At 32.2% G+C, this 18,676-nt stretch overlaps 1 protein-coding gene across 1 annotated transcript in view; it reads left to right on the top strand.

Annotated features, from left to right (window-relative positions):
* Positions 1-4,988: 4,988 nt before the first annotated feature.
* LOC129231875 (protein EFR3 homolog B-like) overlaps positions 4,989-18,676 on the top strand; it is a 78,446-nt gene continuing 64,758 nt past the window's right edge. The window contains exons 1-3 of the mRNA XM_054866268.1: positions 4,989-5,107; positions 14,223-14,299; positions 15,439-15,566. Coding sequence (XP_054722243.1) covers positions 5,101-5,107; positions 14,223-14,299; positions 15,439-15,566 — 212 coding nt within the window. The 5' untranslated portion in view covers positions 4,989-5,100. The remainder of the gene's footprint in view (positions 5,108-14,222; positions 14,300-15,438; positions 15,567-18,676) is intronic.

Here is an 18,676-nt window from a genome sequence, read left to right as displayed (position 1 = left end):
AGAAAGGCATATCCTCTCTAATATGCACACTTGAAGGATCCAGGAGCAGTGCATGTCTGGGACAATTTCTTTTACTCATCATTTGTCCTAACATAACTGAACCAACACTTATTTGCAATATTAGCAAATCAAACTTCAAATATTAAAATGTTTTTTTTTTTTAACCTCACTTGTAAGATTTATATGAAATGGCTAGATGTAGCTGTTAAAAAATACATAGAAGCTAATTTGAGAGGTTGCAGAAGAAAATTTATAACAATCTGGTAGAAAAAATTAAATATACAGACACATAGATTTGATACAAGAACTTTATTTATAGCTTCCAAAAATATAAGCATAGTGGGTACTGATTCTAATTATCAAATCTTTATTTCTTCATGAATGAAACAGAAATATAACTGTTTAACAGATTGGATTTGATCAAAAGATCCTAATTGAAGGGAAATGGAGTAAGTCTCCAAACAATATGGTAAAAACCTTCAAAAAATTAACCAATTCCTCTTAAATGAATTGTTATGAGGCATGTTATGTTTCAGATTCTTCCACCCTTCTTTAATGACAAGCAGACAAATTACACAAAATACTTTCAATATCTTGCCCCAATGTCTCGTAAGTTCTACCATTATCCTGCTTCACACTGTTCCTTCAATGTTCTACGTAAGATGCCTTTAAAGATGTCTTAACAAGCTTCTAGGCAAAGATCTAGGAAAAGGAGGATCCAAGCTTTAAATCTTCAAGAATATGCTCCTACTTAGTCTTCCATGGAACTTAAAAATTTACTTTCTAAATTTTCATTTAAACTATTTTACAAAAAATATGGGTACTATTAACAAAGTTGGGGTAAGAGATATCAAGACTAAAAGAAAGAAACAGGTGATCTAAAGAAGCTCTAAACATCTCTATATGGAGTAAAATTGCTTAACTTTTTCATCAGGGATGTGTAAAGAGGTTTCAGAAGGTATAAAAATTGCTTAACTAAAAAATACACAGTAAAAATTAATTTAGGTTAGCTATGCCAATCCCTGTAAATTCAAGGGATCAATGAGCGTGAGCTGTTATCTTTCACTAACAGTTCAGTTAGCAAAAGCTAACACTTCTCAGATGTGTAGACAAAATACTACATAGTACAGTTAACTCTCAATTACTGTACTCAAAAGTCCTGAAAAACCGGCTGTAAATTTTGAGTTACGGGAAGCAACCACAGCCTTCTTAAGAGTAGAGACCCAATGAAATCTATGAGAAAAGGAAATATCAGAGTTAGAGTCAACTGCATAATACAAATCAATGAATAATAAAAAGTTAGAATATAAGGAAAAAATCATGTACACTTGTTATTTGATGATTTTACATTTGAATAATTTCCTTCTTGATTACTTATTACAGATTAAAACTCTTGAAATATCACATTCATACTTTTGTTGAATCAGTTATTACTCTTCAGGCTCAGACTAAATTGAAAAGCATAAGCAGAGGAAATGACAGCAAATCTCTACTATGTGCCATTCAGTCAGGAATTTTCAGTTCCTGTAGCTGCACATGCAAAATACTTCTTGGACTGCGGGGGAAAAAACAACTTAATTTAAAACTTAAATGCACCAATATTACTATGCATCATAATCATACTGGAATAATACACAATGCATTGTTTTTTCTACTTTCTCAAATATGAAATTGCAATTGGTTCCATGGGTGCCACTCTAAAAATTGGCCAGGACTGAAAAGCACGTGGCTCCATTTCGCGACACCAAAATGTTAGTGCTTAGTTTGTTTGATGTTTTAGACATATATAATGCTAATTTTTGATGCTGTAACTATTAAAAACAAATTGTAAGATTAAGTAAAAATTAAAACCTAAATAAAAAAACTAACATATCATTGTCCAAGATTTTTAGGAGGTAAAAGCAGAAAAAGAACTTAATAATAAAATACAATAAAAAAAACTTACTATTTGCTACTGCAGAAAAAAAAGCTTCAGATTTTATAGTTCATGTTACATAAATAGGTCATATTTCATACAAAAAATAGTAATTAAAAAAAATTCAGGTATGAGATTCTTGGCTATAAGATGCATTGTGATAAAAACTTAATGAAATTTTCCAGATTAAGATAAGAATGGTTGAAATCAACAGATTAAGTGACTTATTTAATTATTTTTTGGAAAAAAACAAAAAGAAAAACAGCAGATGGGCCAGTTTTTTGTCCTCAGAAGAATAAGACCTTTTTGAGAGTGAGAGATTCAAAAGTAAAGATTTGTTTCATCTATAAAAATCATTTTGAACATGGAAAAAAAAATTCGATTGCCGAAATTTTTGAAAAGACGGAATTCTGTCCCTTGGACGGAAGTGTGTCAACCATGATTGGTTCTCTGTTTAACAACGCTCTATTGAACGACTTTCACAGTCCCAGACATTCCACTGCAGTTTTAGAAATATTCTATTTAACTACGATTTTTTGTGGTCCCCTCAAAGTCGTTAAGTAGAGTCAACTGTATTATATTTCCCATCTATTTCTAATTAAATTATTTATTTAATAGTTTTAATAGGTTAAAAAGCTGTTTTTAATGGCTTACTCTGTTTTACTTTTTTTGAACACAAATCAGTAAACAATCAAAAGTTAGAACACATGGGAAAAAGTTTATGCAGGCTTGTTTCATTTGTCGACTTTTAAAATTTAAAGTTGTATGATTTTCTACTTGATCACCTGTTACAGATGAAAACCCTTGAAACATCACACAGATCCATACTTCTGTTGATTCAGTTGTTACTCGTCAGGCTCAGGCTAAACTGAAAAGCACAAGCAGAGGAAATGACTGACAGCAAATAAAGCCAAATCTCTCTACCATGTACCATTCAGTCAGGAATTCAGTTTCCGAAGCTGCACGCCCAAAATACTTCTTTAACTGTGGGGGAAAAAATGACTTAATTTAAATCTTAATTGCATCAATATTACAAATGCATCATAATGGAGTAGTACGCAATGAATGAGTTTTCACTGTTTTCATAAACACATTATTATACTATTTCTGTTTTCCATTACACCAGGTTTCTACTTACTCAGATGAACAATATAGAATAGCATCCAAAAGGAGAACAATTATAATAAACTAATATGAATTAGACATTTTTCTGCCTTCTGTGCATAGAAAAAAAATCAAGAATACCAAATATCAAGTGGGGAAATACTTTGCACACAATGCATTTTAACCTGGAGTGCTCGCAGACATATAAGATAAACACATCAGTTGTGGCCAGTGCTTCAGTAGTGGCCACTTCAAGGTTAATACTTGAAAAACGTCATAATTGCCATAAACTCCAGGTCAAAATCACCAATGATTTTGCTGTTATTTACATTCACTCGACAAGATGCAGTCCATCTTTAGATAAAAGTAGCCTCACAAAAAGTAGACCGGTATGCATTGCCATGAAAAGAAAAAAGAAGTCAGGAATATAATACCAACATTACAGTGCAACAAGAATAATACATCGTAAAAGAGCTACAAAAACATTTTTGAAAAGATATTACATGAAGCAATTTGGCAATAAGTATAAAATAATAACCCATAGCTATTTTAATTGCGTGTTGAGCTGTAGGAGCTATTAGCAAGGGCGGCTGGTGCCCCAAAAAAGTGGGGGGTCAAAGGAGGTGTGTGGGGGGGGAGCAGGTTTGGTGGGCGACACACCCTGAAAGCTAAATTTTTTCTTCAAAAAGAGGCCAATTGAATTTTTACGTCATTATTGATGAATTGACCCTGTTCCAAAAATTCGAGAAACGGACTCAAAAAGCGGGTGGCCACAGAAGATTTTCTCCTACCAAAATCAAAGTTCCATTTTAATTTTGACGGAATGATAACATGAAAAAAGCTTAAAAAAGGCACTTATTAAGTCAATTCTTTCTTTAAACACGTGTATAGATCATCAATCATTTTCCATTTGACCCTTAGTTTTGAACTTAGAAAAGTGGAGGGGCAAAGTCCCTTTACTGTTGAAAGTGAGAGGGCGATTGCCCCCCTTGCCCCCTCGTACGAGCCGCCTATGGCTATTAGTATAAAAAATGGCTGTTAATGCAATAAATGTATCATCAAACAGAAAGCAGCATTTATGTTGATTAAAAATACACCAAATAGAGGTCCCAAAAAACACCAGAAAGCTTCTTTGGTGGCTAAATACGGTTCATAAAACCAATCATCGGCAAACTTAGGATCATAAATGAATTGCGACACATTTTGAGCAATGTATTTATTTATAACCTTATAAAACAGCTAATATATGCAACGCAGTATTACTTTTTAAAGAGGAAGCAACTTGCAAGAAAGTTAGATTAAATTTCTTACATGTCAGTTCCGTGTACTGGTAAACACACAAATCTTATACTCACTTAGATTTCCTTTCATTTTTGTTTTCCTTCCTTTTTTTTTTGGCTAAAAACATTGGTGTATTTTAATTTGTAATACACCAATTCAGCATTTCCATGTTTGTAACGTGTCGAATATGAACATCACTCGTCAATTTAGCAGAATCTTGCACATAAAAATGCACAAAATTAACTTCTTCCGTAATTTATTTGTAAGCGTTCAAATGAAGAAAACTTCGCCCCTACTTCAACAGTCATTCCTCTATAAATACAATAATTAGATCATTAAAATACTATCCATGTAGGAAAGTATGCTGAGAAAAGCACGAGGCGTAGTTGTTGCGCGCTGGAATAAACAACGCGAACGTGATCGCCAAATATCGAGGACGTCTGAAACCACGCCAAGTTACTACAAAGGTTGCTAGAAAAATCGAGGAGTAGCAGACACTTCCCAACTTTTTATAGCAGAACTTTGGCAAAGGTAAGACATTTAAAGGGAGTGGCAGCTGTTGTTATTATTTACTTTTTATCTCACCTGAAAGGTGGGCTGGAGTACAACAGAACGATCAATATTTGATACATGCGTTCTTTGTTCACTCATTTTTTCTGCAAAAACACATGTTAAATTATTACAACATGTATTGTCCACAATATCCTTGAAGATGCCTTGAGCAAATTATTGTTGTCGCTTTTCCTCTCCTCATTCCTCCAATCAATTTCCTCATTCCTTGAACTTTTCCTCTGCTCATAATGGCCGGTAAGAAAAATCAATAATTACTTTTACTTAATTACAGTGTTTACTGTACATCATTTTTAAAACATAGTGTCCTTTTATGTGCAACAAGAATTTAACTCATTCGAAAAATATAATCATAGGAGAATACGTCACATGCTAAAAGTTTTGATCATTTCTCTTTTGGCCTATGCAAGCTGAATCAGTGGCCATGCTCTTCACCCCACTTTGAACACTGATGTGAGCTCACGCCCCTGTCTCTTTTCAACCACCATATGTGGTACAATCAGGATTTAAAACTGAAGCTGTCAAGAATAGCTTACCTGTGTGTTATATTAATATATAAACCGGATACCACATTTAACTCTATTACACATAACTTTATTCTGAGCAGATTATTATTTCAACATACCAGAGTTGAAGAACTTATTACAAATTAATGTGAGGTGATCTAGGTGAGGTTGGCATGTAATGGTAATCACTTTCACAGCATTAATGGGAGGGCTTCAATTGTTTATTTCTGACAGGTGTTTCATTATTTGGTTGATCCTGTGACAAAGCCGACACAGTTAATTTTCTTGTTTCATTTTATTTTTTCCTTGAATTTCTTTCACGCCTCACCAGAGGAGCGCTAAATCAGTGTGCATGGTGTAAAAAAGACACAACATTTTTTTTATCACTACCCTCTATAAGTTGGCCACTAAACTATTGCACCATAAGTGGTCAACTTACACAGGTTTCCTAGACCTCATGGCACTGCTTATCATATCCAGAGACTGCAGTTCACTCTTATTAGAACTATGCAGTCTGGATTAGTGAATAACCAAGCTCGAGGCAGATGTCTTGTCATTGAAGCTGAGAGCCTGCCAAGAAACTGGTGGGTAAAGTAAATTTATCTCACCCAGGAGTGTGTACAGCATGGTGCGGTTTGACTCGTGAATTGAAGACAAAGCTTGGGTGTTTAGCAGTAAGTTACTGTTCCAAAGTCAGGGCTAAAGCATGTAGTTCTGATTTTTCATGATTTTCATTGATTATAATTACTTTTTACCATCTTGTTTAAAGAAATATTTTCTAATATATAGTTGGGACAAAATGCACCAGACATTGCAGTATTTTATTTTTTTCACATTTTTATTATATTTGAAACTCTGAAGTAAAGTAACTTGGTTTTAAAATACATAAGCAAATATTAGTGTGCATAGAAAAAAGGGATGCTGCATTTAGCTACTTATCACATTTGCATGGTTTTTAGCATTAATTCTTATATCAATATTGTTTATGACAGCGATTCTCAACCGTTGGTCCAGCAGACTGGCAGCAGTCTGCAGAAATAATTTGACTGGTCCTCTGAAAAATTTTTGCCCATTCATGTCAAAAATTTCTCTTACTCTGTAAAATAAAATAAAAGCTTTAAAAAAAAAAGAACGAAAAAAAAAACATAATACCTACAACATTTTAATTTTTACGTGAATTTTGTGATTAATTCTCGCAATTTCCTCTGATCTCCAATTGTTTATTTACTTATATATAATTATTACAATAATTACTTGTCTTAAAACGTAAATATTTTTATGATACTTCTTTAACACTGAGTAAAGTGTTATTTCTTTTTAAATTTACTTGGGGACTCTGCCCCCTGCTCGCTGACGCTCACCAACCCCCGAAGATTGCTTTGCAATCTTGTTTGATTCGCAAAGATTTCAATCTGAATTAGAAAGAAACAGATCAAAAACGCATTATGAGTTCCCTATGAAACAAAAAACACCTCTTCCCTGGGTTTCAAAATAACTTGTACCAACCTGCAAAGTCGTAAGGGCTAATGGGCTCCTGAGTATTGCAAAACTGCAGTTTTTTATGTTTGAAAAGTCGCTGTCATAATCGTGGTCTCTAGTAATATATTTTGCTCTTGAGCTTAGGGCTTGAATTGAGTTGAGCTTAAGATTTTCCGTTAAAATCAAAACCCTTAAAGTTTGAATAAGGAACGAAAAAACAAGCTAATCTAAAAGACGTAACTATGGCAATGTCAAATAAAACATCAATAATTTTAATGGAGATGACATTATTCGAACTTGATTTTTAACGGTTTGTAACTTTTTTCCCTTTGGAGATAGAAGCTTAGTTTTTCGATCATAGGCCGAGTTAAATCTGGAGTGAAAAAAGCCGCTCTTGCCTGTGGTGTCAGAAAGAAAATTGTGAGACAATTCCTTCGCTTTTTACTAATAAGATTTAATGAAGAAAGTAGTGCCTAAATTTTAGCTAAGCCTAAAAAAGTTCAAGCTAAAAACACAAGTAAATAACTCCTGCCGTATTTAAGTTAGAGCAGTGAAACAAAGCTGAAAATTCTACCCTTTCCAACGATGTATAATATTAAGATACGCGCAAGTAATTTTTTCCTTTTTTAATAGGCAATTTATGCAAAATTTGGGCTTAAAAAATTTATTACAAAAAAACTAATTTGAATCTAAAAAAACAAAACCCCAAGTGCAAACCACCGGGACTTGAAGTAATTTTGTACAAAATTTCAAGGCTGTAGGTGCTATGGGGTCTTCTGGACGCAGGCCTGCCACAGAATTCTTTCAAAATTTTCATTGACCTTACTTTTCTTTTAATATAAAGAAGAGATTTAGGTATTTATTCGTAAAATGGAAAAAAAAAACTCGCTGGTTTGTAAACATTTTTGAGCGGTTCCCTAATCATCCTTTTTTTTTCTTGTCTGTGGCAAAAAAAGAAGATGAAAATCTCGATGGTCCATGAAATTTTTTGAAAAGCTTTTGATCGTCCGTGGGTAAAACAAGTTCAGAAATGCTGGTTTATAGTAACCAATGAATAACGTATGATTTTTTTAATAGATCGGTGTTGAAAGTATGTAAGTGTAAGAAAAATTACAGAATTTATTGTGTAAAATTCAATAATGTTTCTTGAGAATGCCCCCCTCCCCCCCTTGCATTAATAGATGAACAAAGCAAGACAAAAACGATGATTTAATATTAAAAAATTCTCCTTTCTTGGATTCTGGTAAGAAAACAAAAACAAAAATAGATCTACAACAGTGAATGTACATTAGGCTGTTCCAAAAAATATTTAGGTGTCCAGCAAGATGCCTAAAATTTGTTATTTTCTTCAAAAAATTAATTTTTGTTTTAAAATGTAAGTTAAATTTTAAGAAGTTATTAAGCTGAAAAATATAAACAGTAAATTTGGTAATTAGCGTGAAATAGAAATTTTTAGTTTCCCACACATAGCTCTCAAAATATTTTTTTTTTCAACTTAAAGTTAAAATTTTGATTTTAAATGTACAATTTTATTATTCATTTGCAAATTATGTTGATATGAAAATACGTTCTCATGATTTTTGAACTTGATACTTTATTGAAATGTAGATGTAATTTAAAAAAATAAATCAAATAAATTAATTTAAAAAAAAAATTAGGTCTCCTGCTCGACATCTTAATATTTTTCAATTTGTATAAATATTTTTGTGGTACACGTGGGGCTATAGGGGCAACATTTTATCTTTTTTTTAAGGATACCCTGATGTACATGTTTAACATGGTATACATTTGGTTTTCAAGTTATAAGATGTTGTTTTTTCAGCTATTATTTTGTGATTTTGTGTCTGTAAGTACATTGAAATAGACATGAATTAGTTTAAGCATATTGCTGTAAATATGGAACAATCTGTTATAGATTGGTTTTGGTAACTTGAAGTCTGGTGAACAAAGGATTAAAGAGATTCCATTTGTTTCTTGTGGATGAGGAATGCCTTATCCACATTGTTTATGTCCCAATATTATGTTTCCTTCTCATTCTCCTTAAGCACAAGTAACTAAAATTAAAATTTTTAAAAAACCCCGACTTAGTTGCAACTGTAGAATCGAGGGAAAATTGAAAATCCTCTTAAAAACCTTATACTATTACAAGCAATTACAAGGATTTTATTTCATAGAAACTGGCAACAGATAAAAATTTCAAATAATTGTGTTTTCTTTCCTTGTCGGCAAACAGTGAATTTGGTTACCAATTGTGTGAATAAAGGCTTACATGTAAGTTCCAAGCACATTCTATCAGACATAGAAAAAATTACTCTTCATTTTTCTTTTAAATTTTTAAACATGTTTTCACTGAAAAAATTTCGAAAAACCTTTTATTAATATCTTTGTTAATTAATATTATCTGAAGACTCAACCTAGCTAAGGACACTCTCGATCAACTCTTCTTTCAAACAAAAGTTTTGTTTTCAAAATCGGTCCATCCGTTTAGGCGCCAGTGTGCCACAGATACGTCAAACTTATAACCCCCTTCCTTGTGTGTCGGGGGTTTAAAAATGAACTCTCTCAATGTCAAACATATTTTTATCTCAGATTACATAGCATCTGTGTGTGTGTGTGTGTGTGTGTGTTTTTTTTTTTTTTTTTTTTGTCTTATTACTTTCTACAAATGGCTCAAAAGAAAGCAACTGATCAAATATAAAAAGCTGTTTTTAAAATTTATGTTTTTCGTTTTTTGAAAAAACATCATGCTTGAAAGTAATATTAATTACATGCTCTGCTTGAAAATAATTTACTGAATGGAATGACTGAACTTTCTGAATTTTTCTTTATAAAGATATATTTTCCTTATATTCCTTTTAAATGAGTCATCAGTTATGTAATTCATTAGAGATTATTTAATTTTGTACCGTTTAATAATTTCCTGTTACCGAACCGTTAAGTGAGACTACTGTGAAAAATACAGTTCTTTACCGAGTATTTTATGATGATATGGCAAAGGGGGTTATGTGAATTTTTTTTTACTTGGTTCAATATTTTCAGCTTGAAATTTTGATAATAAGAACTATTATTATTATTGTTTTCATAGTTCAAGTATTTATAGAGTTTGTCACTAATATATTTTTCCTTGAATGAAATCAGTAATGTTAAATGAATTAAATAAGTAAATATGTGACTTGAACAATCTATAGTTGACTTTATGTTTTATACGCATTTCAATTTATAACACATTTTAAGCTTTGTTTAGCTATTGCTTGGATAATACATGCACTTAAATCAGAATGCCAGTATACCCTTTGCAGGAATAGACCCATCCTACCAATCAATAAATGGATGGCAGCTACTGCAGCTCCAAACACAGAAGCCTTTCAGTGTCAACTCAACCTCAGGACTGTGTGACAGAGTTTGAACTCCTCTAGTTTATTGCCCTTGCTGTCGTACAAGGTCAAAACTGTACAAAAATTATTTGGTTGGTGTTTTGTACTGTGTAGGAAAAACATAGTTTTTCTATTTGAAATGTTTACTTCAAGTTTTTAATCTGATAGCTTGATTTGTTTTGTTTTTTTCCTTTTGACTTGTGTGGAGGTGTTTGTTGATATTTATACAGTATGAGGTTTGTATCACCTAGGCAAAAAGTTGAAGGAGTTCCATCTATTGAAGATAGAGAAGTTTTGTGGATAATTGATTCCATGAGAGCTGTTTGGAACTTTGCTAATTTATTGCATTGATTTTCTTATATTCTATTTCTCATGTATTTGTTTTTCAATACATGATCCTTTTCGTTCCTTTTGAAAGCAATGTAAGAAAAAATCCTGAGGCTTGAGATTTCAGATTTTATTTATATACTTTAGTGTGTTTTTATAAATCCCTGTTCTTTAAAATGGATAGCGTAGCTCAAAGTCTCAACTGTTGTGTTCAACCCAAATGGTTCAGATCTGTGTTTAAACAATGTGACCTACCTGAATGTAAGTTTGAGCTATGTTTTTCTTTCTAAGTATTTTTAATATTCAGATTTGAGTTACTGATAGTCAGTGTCATTTATACCTTGTTGAAATCCCTGTAACTGCACCATATATTTGAAAGATTTTCACAAATGTACTATAGGGTGGTCCAAAAAAGGTCCTTTTTTAAAAAATCCTGATTTTTATTGGTCCTACCCCCTCATTTGGTTCCATCTGAGTAAAAAATAATTTTTGTGAAGTTTGAGCTCATAATTTTAACATTTAGAGGTAGCTCAACAACCTCAAAGTTCCGCGTTTTACCATTTTATGCCATAAACACAGATAGAAATAAAATTGACGCTAGGAAAAGTATATAATTTATTTAATTAAAATTGCCAGCATTTTCTAAGTTAAAAATAGTTACATAATAATAATATTTCAACAGTTATGTATATTGCTTTCCTTAGTACACATTACAAACTCTGCTTTTTACATCCGGGATAAGCTCGTCAATGTTCTGCGACAACTTGCAACAAGAATTGGAATTGTTCTTCATTGCGTGTTATTTTTCCATTAAACTCTTTTATAAGGACTATACCCCTTTCAGCATTATCATTAACCACTGAAATTCCTTGAATAATCCTTTTTGCTTTCTTAAAATCCACCTGAAGCTCCCAGATTTCTGGATCTACGTGAATGAAGGTATCAGGTAAACCCATACTTTGAAAAAATGAAATTGACCCCTTTGTCACAAGTTCTTCGAATTTCATATCCATAAAATGTTTTGGCAAAATCTTAGGGCGATTCACCACATTATTTTTCCCATTTACTCCATTCATCGCCTTGCCATCCCTTTACTTCTATTGACGTGATGGTAAATTGACAGCTAAACACCCATATTTTTAAACAATACGAAATTTTGGATATCCATCTAGCATGATGCAAAGCCCAGGTGCTACAAAGTTGATACCATGTGGAGGAGCTTTACCGAGAAATATTAAGCATAGTTCAAGACATTCTCGATAATCATCTCTCGCTTGAGTGTTATGTAGTAATCTTTCAGCAAATACTATTTTATCATCCTTTACATCTGTCATTTGTGCTAAAATGTCCTTATTGTTGATGCCTATGATGTATTTGTCTTTGTCTATGAATTCCTAGTAGGCCTGAAATCGTTTAAAAAGAGGTACGTCTGGTGCAGAAGAAAAACCCAAACATTTATTAAACACCGCACCAATAATTAATTCCATAATGTGATGCCATAATGGAAAATATAGTAACCTTTCCTTTAGTTTTTGCTCTAGTAAAACAGGGGTACCCTTGCTTTCCCCAGTATTGACACTCGTTGTGTCAAAGCACATTGCAGAAACTTTGTCAGTTAGGCCCCAGTCCTGCAAAGCTCACCTTCTTTATTTTTTTGTGTCATTGTAGTTCTGTTTTTTTTTTTTTTTCAATAACTTCCATTGTTAATAAAGTTTTTCTAACTTGGGCTGATAGTTTTGGGGTCTTTGTACGGATATTCTGGCTTTCTGCCAAAATTTTGTTATTTCTTCTGTTGTATTTCTTAAAGATTCTCTTATGGTTTTCTTTAATTCAATATGGTTATGAAGAAACATATCCAGTGCCATGCGAATTGAAGGTATTTTATTACCTGTCTTATGGTTGAACTAAGAAGATAAACCTTTGATCTAATTGATGTATTTGCCATGCCCAGTTATTTTTAAGTAAAGAGACATATGCATTTCAAAAATAAGTGCAAACTGCCATTCCAACAGTGGTGAAATCAAAACCAAAACAATTAAGAATACATACATAAGCAATAATATGAAAAGTTATTCGATCACGACTGTTAAAGGAATAGATTTTATGTATTTACTTGTATTTACAAAAGTATTTTCATAATGGCTATTGTTAAGTCTCTATATAAAATAGCAATTTTATAAAGCAATTGTTTTTTGTTAATAAAAATAGCAATTATATTCTACCTTAGTGAGGTCAATGGTCGTGTGTCATACGCATCTATTCAGCAATGATGAAAACTTTATCTGCTTTGAGCTACCTCTAAATATTACCGAAATGTTTTCAAATTTTGTCTGATTTATTTTTTAATGCATTGAAACAAAATGGGAGGTAGGACTCAAAAAATTTTCACCTTCGAAATTTTGGACCACCCTAATGTACTATTTGCTAAGTGTTGCAATAAAGTTTTAATCGGCAAACAATTTGTTTATCAAAAGTGTCTTTTTTTAAAAATTCAATCTTGTTTTGGCTTCTTTGAAATAGTTTTTTTCTTATAATCTACTGTACCATAATAACAAAAAGGGTACTAGCAATAGTTAAGTACCGTTGAGAGGCAATATATATATATGCATATTGTAACCAGGGGCGCCCACCTAGGAGGGGTCATGGTGCAGACTGTGCCATTGAAATTTTTAGGGGGGGGGGTGTTTTGATGGATATTGTTCACTTTTTGGGGGGCATCCCTAATGTAACATAACTATGATGATATTCATGTAGTTTGAACTACATGCATAACAAAGTTTACATACTCTCTGTATCTAGTATCTTTTTTCACTGTACATAAATTAAAATTATTTTGTTGCAAAGGCAATAAAGGTTTCTCATAACAGTAACCCCTTATAAGATATGCTTTTTTTCATGTTGGATCATATGGACACTTTGAACCTATGGCGTACCCGAAACATTCACTCCAAGAAGAGCAATTGAACTGATTATTGACAGTGATTTTTTTTTTGCTTTGCTAGCGTTTAGAGTAAGTGCATCTTTTCATAAGTGATAAATAAGTTTTAGGCCATGTGAGTATTTTCGTTTTGAATTTTATTTAAGAATTTTAATAAAAAAGGGACTACAAAAGTTAAAGTTAAGTAGTACAGACTGTAACCATCAATTCATTTTTTGCTTTGCATCTGTGCTTCTGTCTTTTTGCTTTTCTGCAAAGCCTCCGTCCACTTCTTTTGACAACACGTTGAGTAGTTAAGGTACAAAAAAAAAAAAAAAAAAAAAAAAAAAAGAAAGAAAAAGAAAAAAAAAAAAACTTTTTTTTTTCATTGTATAGTACAGAATATCATTGTGAATTAAAATCAGTCACTGAATTTCTTTCGTTTGTAATTTTACTAATTTAGTATCGAGCAAAGTTAAATTGTAAAATTGATTTGAATTAATATGATTCATGTGTTGCTGTGATGAATTTCCATAAGGTTTTAATCCATGCAGATCTACTAATATTACTTTATTCATAGGCACCCAAAAAGGAGTTCACTCCTTTTTTTTTTTGCTAATTTAGATGTTTTTGTTTATTTATTTACTTATTAAAAATTAGAAACTGAAAATAGTTCTACTATTGTTTCACTGAACTAATTGTTCCAATATGCTCTGAAATTGCTCATTATAAGTTTCTATCTCGATTAGGTTGTTGTGGTTGCTGTTCTGCATTAAGACCTCGTTATAGAAGACTTGTTGATAATATTTATCCTTCTGATCCTCAAGTAAGTATGAAGTTGGTTTTTACTTTTATAACGTTTCAATTAGAATTGTACATTAATATTTTATCTCCCATTTTTTTCTTTATTCTTTTTTTCCTTAGTACTGCCATGTCTTAATTATTAGAAAATAACCTATTTCCATTGTAATTTCAAAATAATATAGTAACACATCATTTTTTCCTCAGTACAGTATTGTAAATAACTTAAAAGAGAAACTGTCTCTAAAATTAGAATTACCTTTCAAAAAGAAAGAAAAAAAAAGAAGAACTAATCATTCAATTACTCAACAAAGACAGACAGCCAAACTTTTGAATCCCCTACAATCGAAATATAAGTATTTTTTTAAATATGTGCGAAATATTTACGTTCGTTACATATCTGTACCTCAGAATCAGAAGGTCAAAGGTCACATTATAGTAATTTTACAAGAGAGAGGAAAAACTTTTTTCTAGTGCATGCAAAGTATTGCACTGGTGCTCTTTTAACCCTGGTAAAAAATTGATAAGTATCTTTTTTAAAGAATTACGCTGACATGGTTTGATGCAGCTTCTACAGACAATGCACTAATAAATGGAAAATCTCAATTTTTGGACTTGCGCCAGTTTGATTCTGAGGTACAAATATTATTCTGAAAATTTTTCTTCTCTAATTTGTTACCAAGACAAAAAATAAATAAATAATAATGAAAAACATACCTTGAAATTTGGCTTTTTCGATGATTTTTATTCAATTACAAAATGAAATTAGTTATTAAATATTATAGAAAAACTCAATAATTTACCAGTTTCAAACATGTTGCCTTTTGATTTTTTGTAATAAAAAATGACAAACCTTGCTGTATATTACTCTTACTTAATAGATTTTTTTCCCATATTATCATATGCATTTGATTAATTAAAAACTCTGCGTAGACTTTTCTAGTTAATACATAGAAAGCTTTTCCCATGCTTCTCGTAACACCTATATCTAAATTCCTATATCTAGAACTGACATTTTTAATGAAATCTTTACATCAATATGTGCTTTTTGTAGTATGAAAAGGGAAAAAAGCAATATCATTAGTTCTTGTGCATGAATTCTTTTAATGCCTTGCTCTATCCTCTGATAACTAATTTGTAATTAAAATAATTGATATATTTCAGGATGGCCTTGTTCGAAATAATATGGAAAAGCTTACCTTCTATGCTCTTTCTTCTCCTGAGAAATTGGACCGAATTGGAGAATACTTAGCATGGAAAGTGTCACGTGATATTGCTAGACATCGACTTGGGTATGTAATATTAAGCTTTTTTGCTGACTTATCAAAAACTAAATGCTACTTATTGGATGAGTTATAAGACACATTATTTGAATTTTAGATTTTACGTTCTTTGAAGATTGCTAAACATTATTTCATAGGTGAGCCAGAGGATTCCAGGTATCCCTAGTTGGGAAATACCACTTTAAATAGCACTTCTAGCTTTCTCGGTGTATGCTCTTTTTGAAAATTATAGCAAAGATAATGCTTATTAGAGAAAACAGTTGTTGCTTTCTTTTATGCGCCTTAAAATGTTCTAATTTTTTAAAAACTTTCTATCTAAAGCTATATTTTAATGCATAAGAAACAAGCAGACACAGTTAAGTAGTATACAATCGATTGTAATTCAGCCATTCAAATCTCTATGGTTGATGAAATGAGAGTGAAGTTTGTTAAGGGTGTTATCTAGGCCAGTTTGATTTGTTTCATTTGACACAAGTTATTTGTGCTGACATTATAGTAGGGGGGCATACTACATTCCATGGGAAATTTCGTGAGGAAATTGTGAGACCAACTTTAATATACTCCTTATGGTCTATGTAACTATGCCTCACCGGGTGTTTTGCATGAATTTGTGTCAGACGGCCTGTATGACGCCATCAATCCAAGATGGCGGCTTTAATGAGTTTTTGCAATTATGAGTCAATTTTTGGGTATTTTGTGATAATTTTCAGGTGAATTTACTTGATTAATATTCTATTCATCTTCTTATTATAAATTAAAAACAAAATATTTATTTTTTTTTGTTTATTAACTCATTTAAAAAAAAAATCTGATAAATTTTTTTTTTTCACTTTGGCTCTCGGAATTAGCTGTTTTAAAAGTACCTCGGGTGAACTTTCGCAGTTAAAAATACTTTTAATTTTCAGGCTAAGATCACTAAACATTAGTACAGTCGAGCCTCGTTAATTCAAACACGATTATAACGAACTACTGCCAAAGCGAACTACACTTGCGATCCCCGTCCTTCTGTTGAAAATCACTTAACACACCTAACACTATTGTTTTTTGGCTAAAACGAGCTACTGTTGAGACAAATTCACTTTGAAGGTACCTTTGAGTTCATTTCAACGAGGTTTGACTGTATAATCGTTTGACAGAATTCTAATAACCTGTATACCCCCTGACCCCCTAAACTCTTTGACCGGATATGAATATCGTACATTGGGAGTGCTCTTAAGGAATTTGTAGGGAGAGTAGATGAGAAAGCTTCTGCGTAGAGAAAGTATTGTTACAAATTCTGTAAATAGTAAATTGTTTTTGTGATTAATTTGCCGTAATCTAGTTAAATTTGGCGTTTATTAAATTGACTTTCATCTAAAATTATTGTAGTAACGTAACCTGTAAATAGTTTCTTGTAATGAATATAGAGCCCAGGGGCGGATCTATAGGGGGGCCATGGGGGCCATGGCCCCTCCCAAAGCCTTGTGATTGTAGGAATTTTTTTAAGGAAAAAAAAAGAAAAATTATGAGAAGATAACAAAATTTAACACATGTGTTTTACTGAAAAAGAAGTATAGGCCTTGATTGGGAGATAAATTATATCCCTATCCTCAAAACAAAACTTTTATTTCCAAAATGTTTCTCCATCTTTTACATAATTTCTTGATTCAAACTACAGACATTTGGATGATCTCTAAATGCTGCGCTTCTCAGAGTGTACCTATTGTTCACAAGACCAAAGAGAATCTAAATTTTCGTTTTTATGACTTTAATTTCGAAATTAGGTGAGAGAACTCCTTTTTCGCATGCTCTTTCACAAATGCATTGAAATGTAGCAAAAAATTGCATTTTAAGTCTTTTATTTGGAAAAAATGTCAACGGAAACTAGCTTATCCAGCCCTTATCACTTAACTTGCTCAAAAGCAACTTAAATGAATTTTTTCAATTACAAACGAGTTTTGATAGGAACCCCTCCCTCCCTAGTTTATATCGTGATGATAGCTTTAAAAGGAGGTTTTTTGTTTTCTAAGCATTATTTTCAAAAAGTATTTTGGGGCCAGCGCCCGAAACCTGACCTTTCTCCGTACATCATCAAAAATAGACAAAATGCGTTTTTAGTTTCCTAATTTTCAAAAATTACCCGGAAATTTCAATTTTGAAACATTTTTGAGGGAGATTTCTAAATCCACCCCCTCACCTAATGTCTCAATACCCCGAAAATTGAGTTTTTAAAACTTCATTTTAATAAAATTTCTGGGGAGTTATCAGGGCCCAATTTCCCAATAGGTAGAGTAGGCGGCCTAGGGCGGCAAGCTCTTCAGGAGGGCAAATTTGCTATTACAATACACATTTTTTGAATTCAATTGTTATTCTTGAAAGTAAAATATTAGCATTCTTTCATTTTCCACAGAGACAATTTTTTCTTGTAATTTAATAATGATTACTTTCACACATTTTATGAAAATCAAATGTTTTTCAATCACGGTATTTGCCGAATAAAAAATATTTGGAGATCACTGTGATCATTTCATCGGGACGCCTCATAATGTGAAACGCCATCATTTCTTCATAAGTTGGACAGTTTGAATCTGGGCAACACTTTTTTACGTTTTTTTGAGTCAAAGATATTTTGCTTCTTTTAGGGGGGGGGGAGGGAGCGGTAGATTTCAAATTTACCTTAGGGCGGCATGGAGCTAAATTCGGCCTTGGGCAGTTTGTTCAATAATGTCGGATGGCCCCTCCCAAAACAATCGGCTGGATCCGCCACTGATAGAGCCCCCATACATTCGGCAGAAGTATACGGTCTCCTCATTTCTGAATGATAAAATATGTGAATGGAAAGAAATGAAATAACGGTCTACGATTTTCGAGAAGGATTTGGAATATTGTGGAAACTTTTCTTTGTTTATAAATAGCCGCTGCATGATAAAAAGTCAGTCTCAATTGAGAATTTGTACTGAGAGCGTATTAGCTCTGTTCATTGCGAGGCATTTCGCTGTGTTGTTTTTCGTATTTGGATGAAAATATGTGTGTAACCGTTGAGTTTACGGTGTTGATTGATATTTGCTTAATTGCTGATGATTAATTTAGCAATTGTTAACGGTCTTTCCTGTACATTGTGTGAATAAAGTTTCTGTGTT

The sequence above is a fragment of the Uloborus diversus genome, chromosome 1 (genome assembly GCF_026930045.1).
Source record: "Uloborus diversus isolate 005 chromosome 1, Udiv.v.3.1, whole genome shotgun sequence".
NCBI classification, from domain to species: domain Eukaryota; kingdom Metazoa; phylum Arthropoda; class Arachnida; order Araneae; family Uloboridae; genus Uloborus; species Uloborus diversus.
Note: the sequence above shows the minus strand (reverse complement) of the source record. Positions and strands in the feature narration are given on the sequence as shown.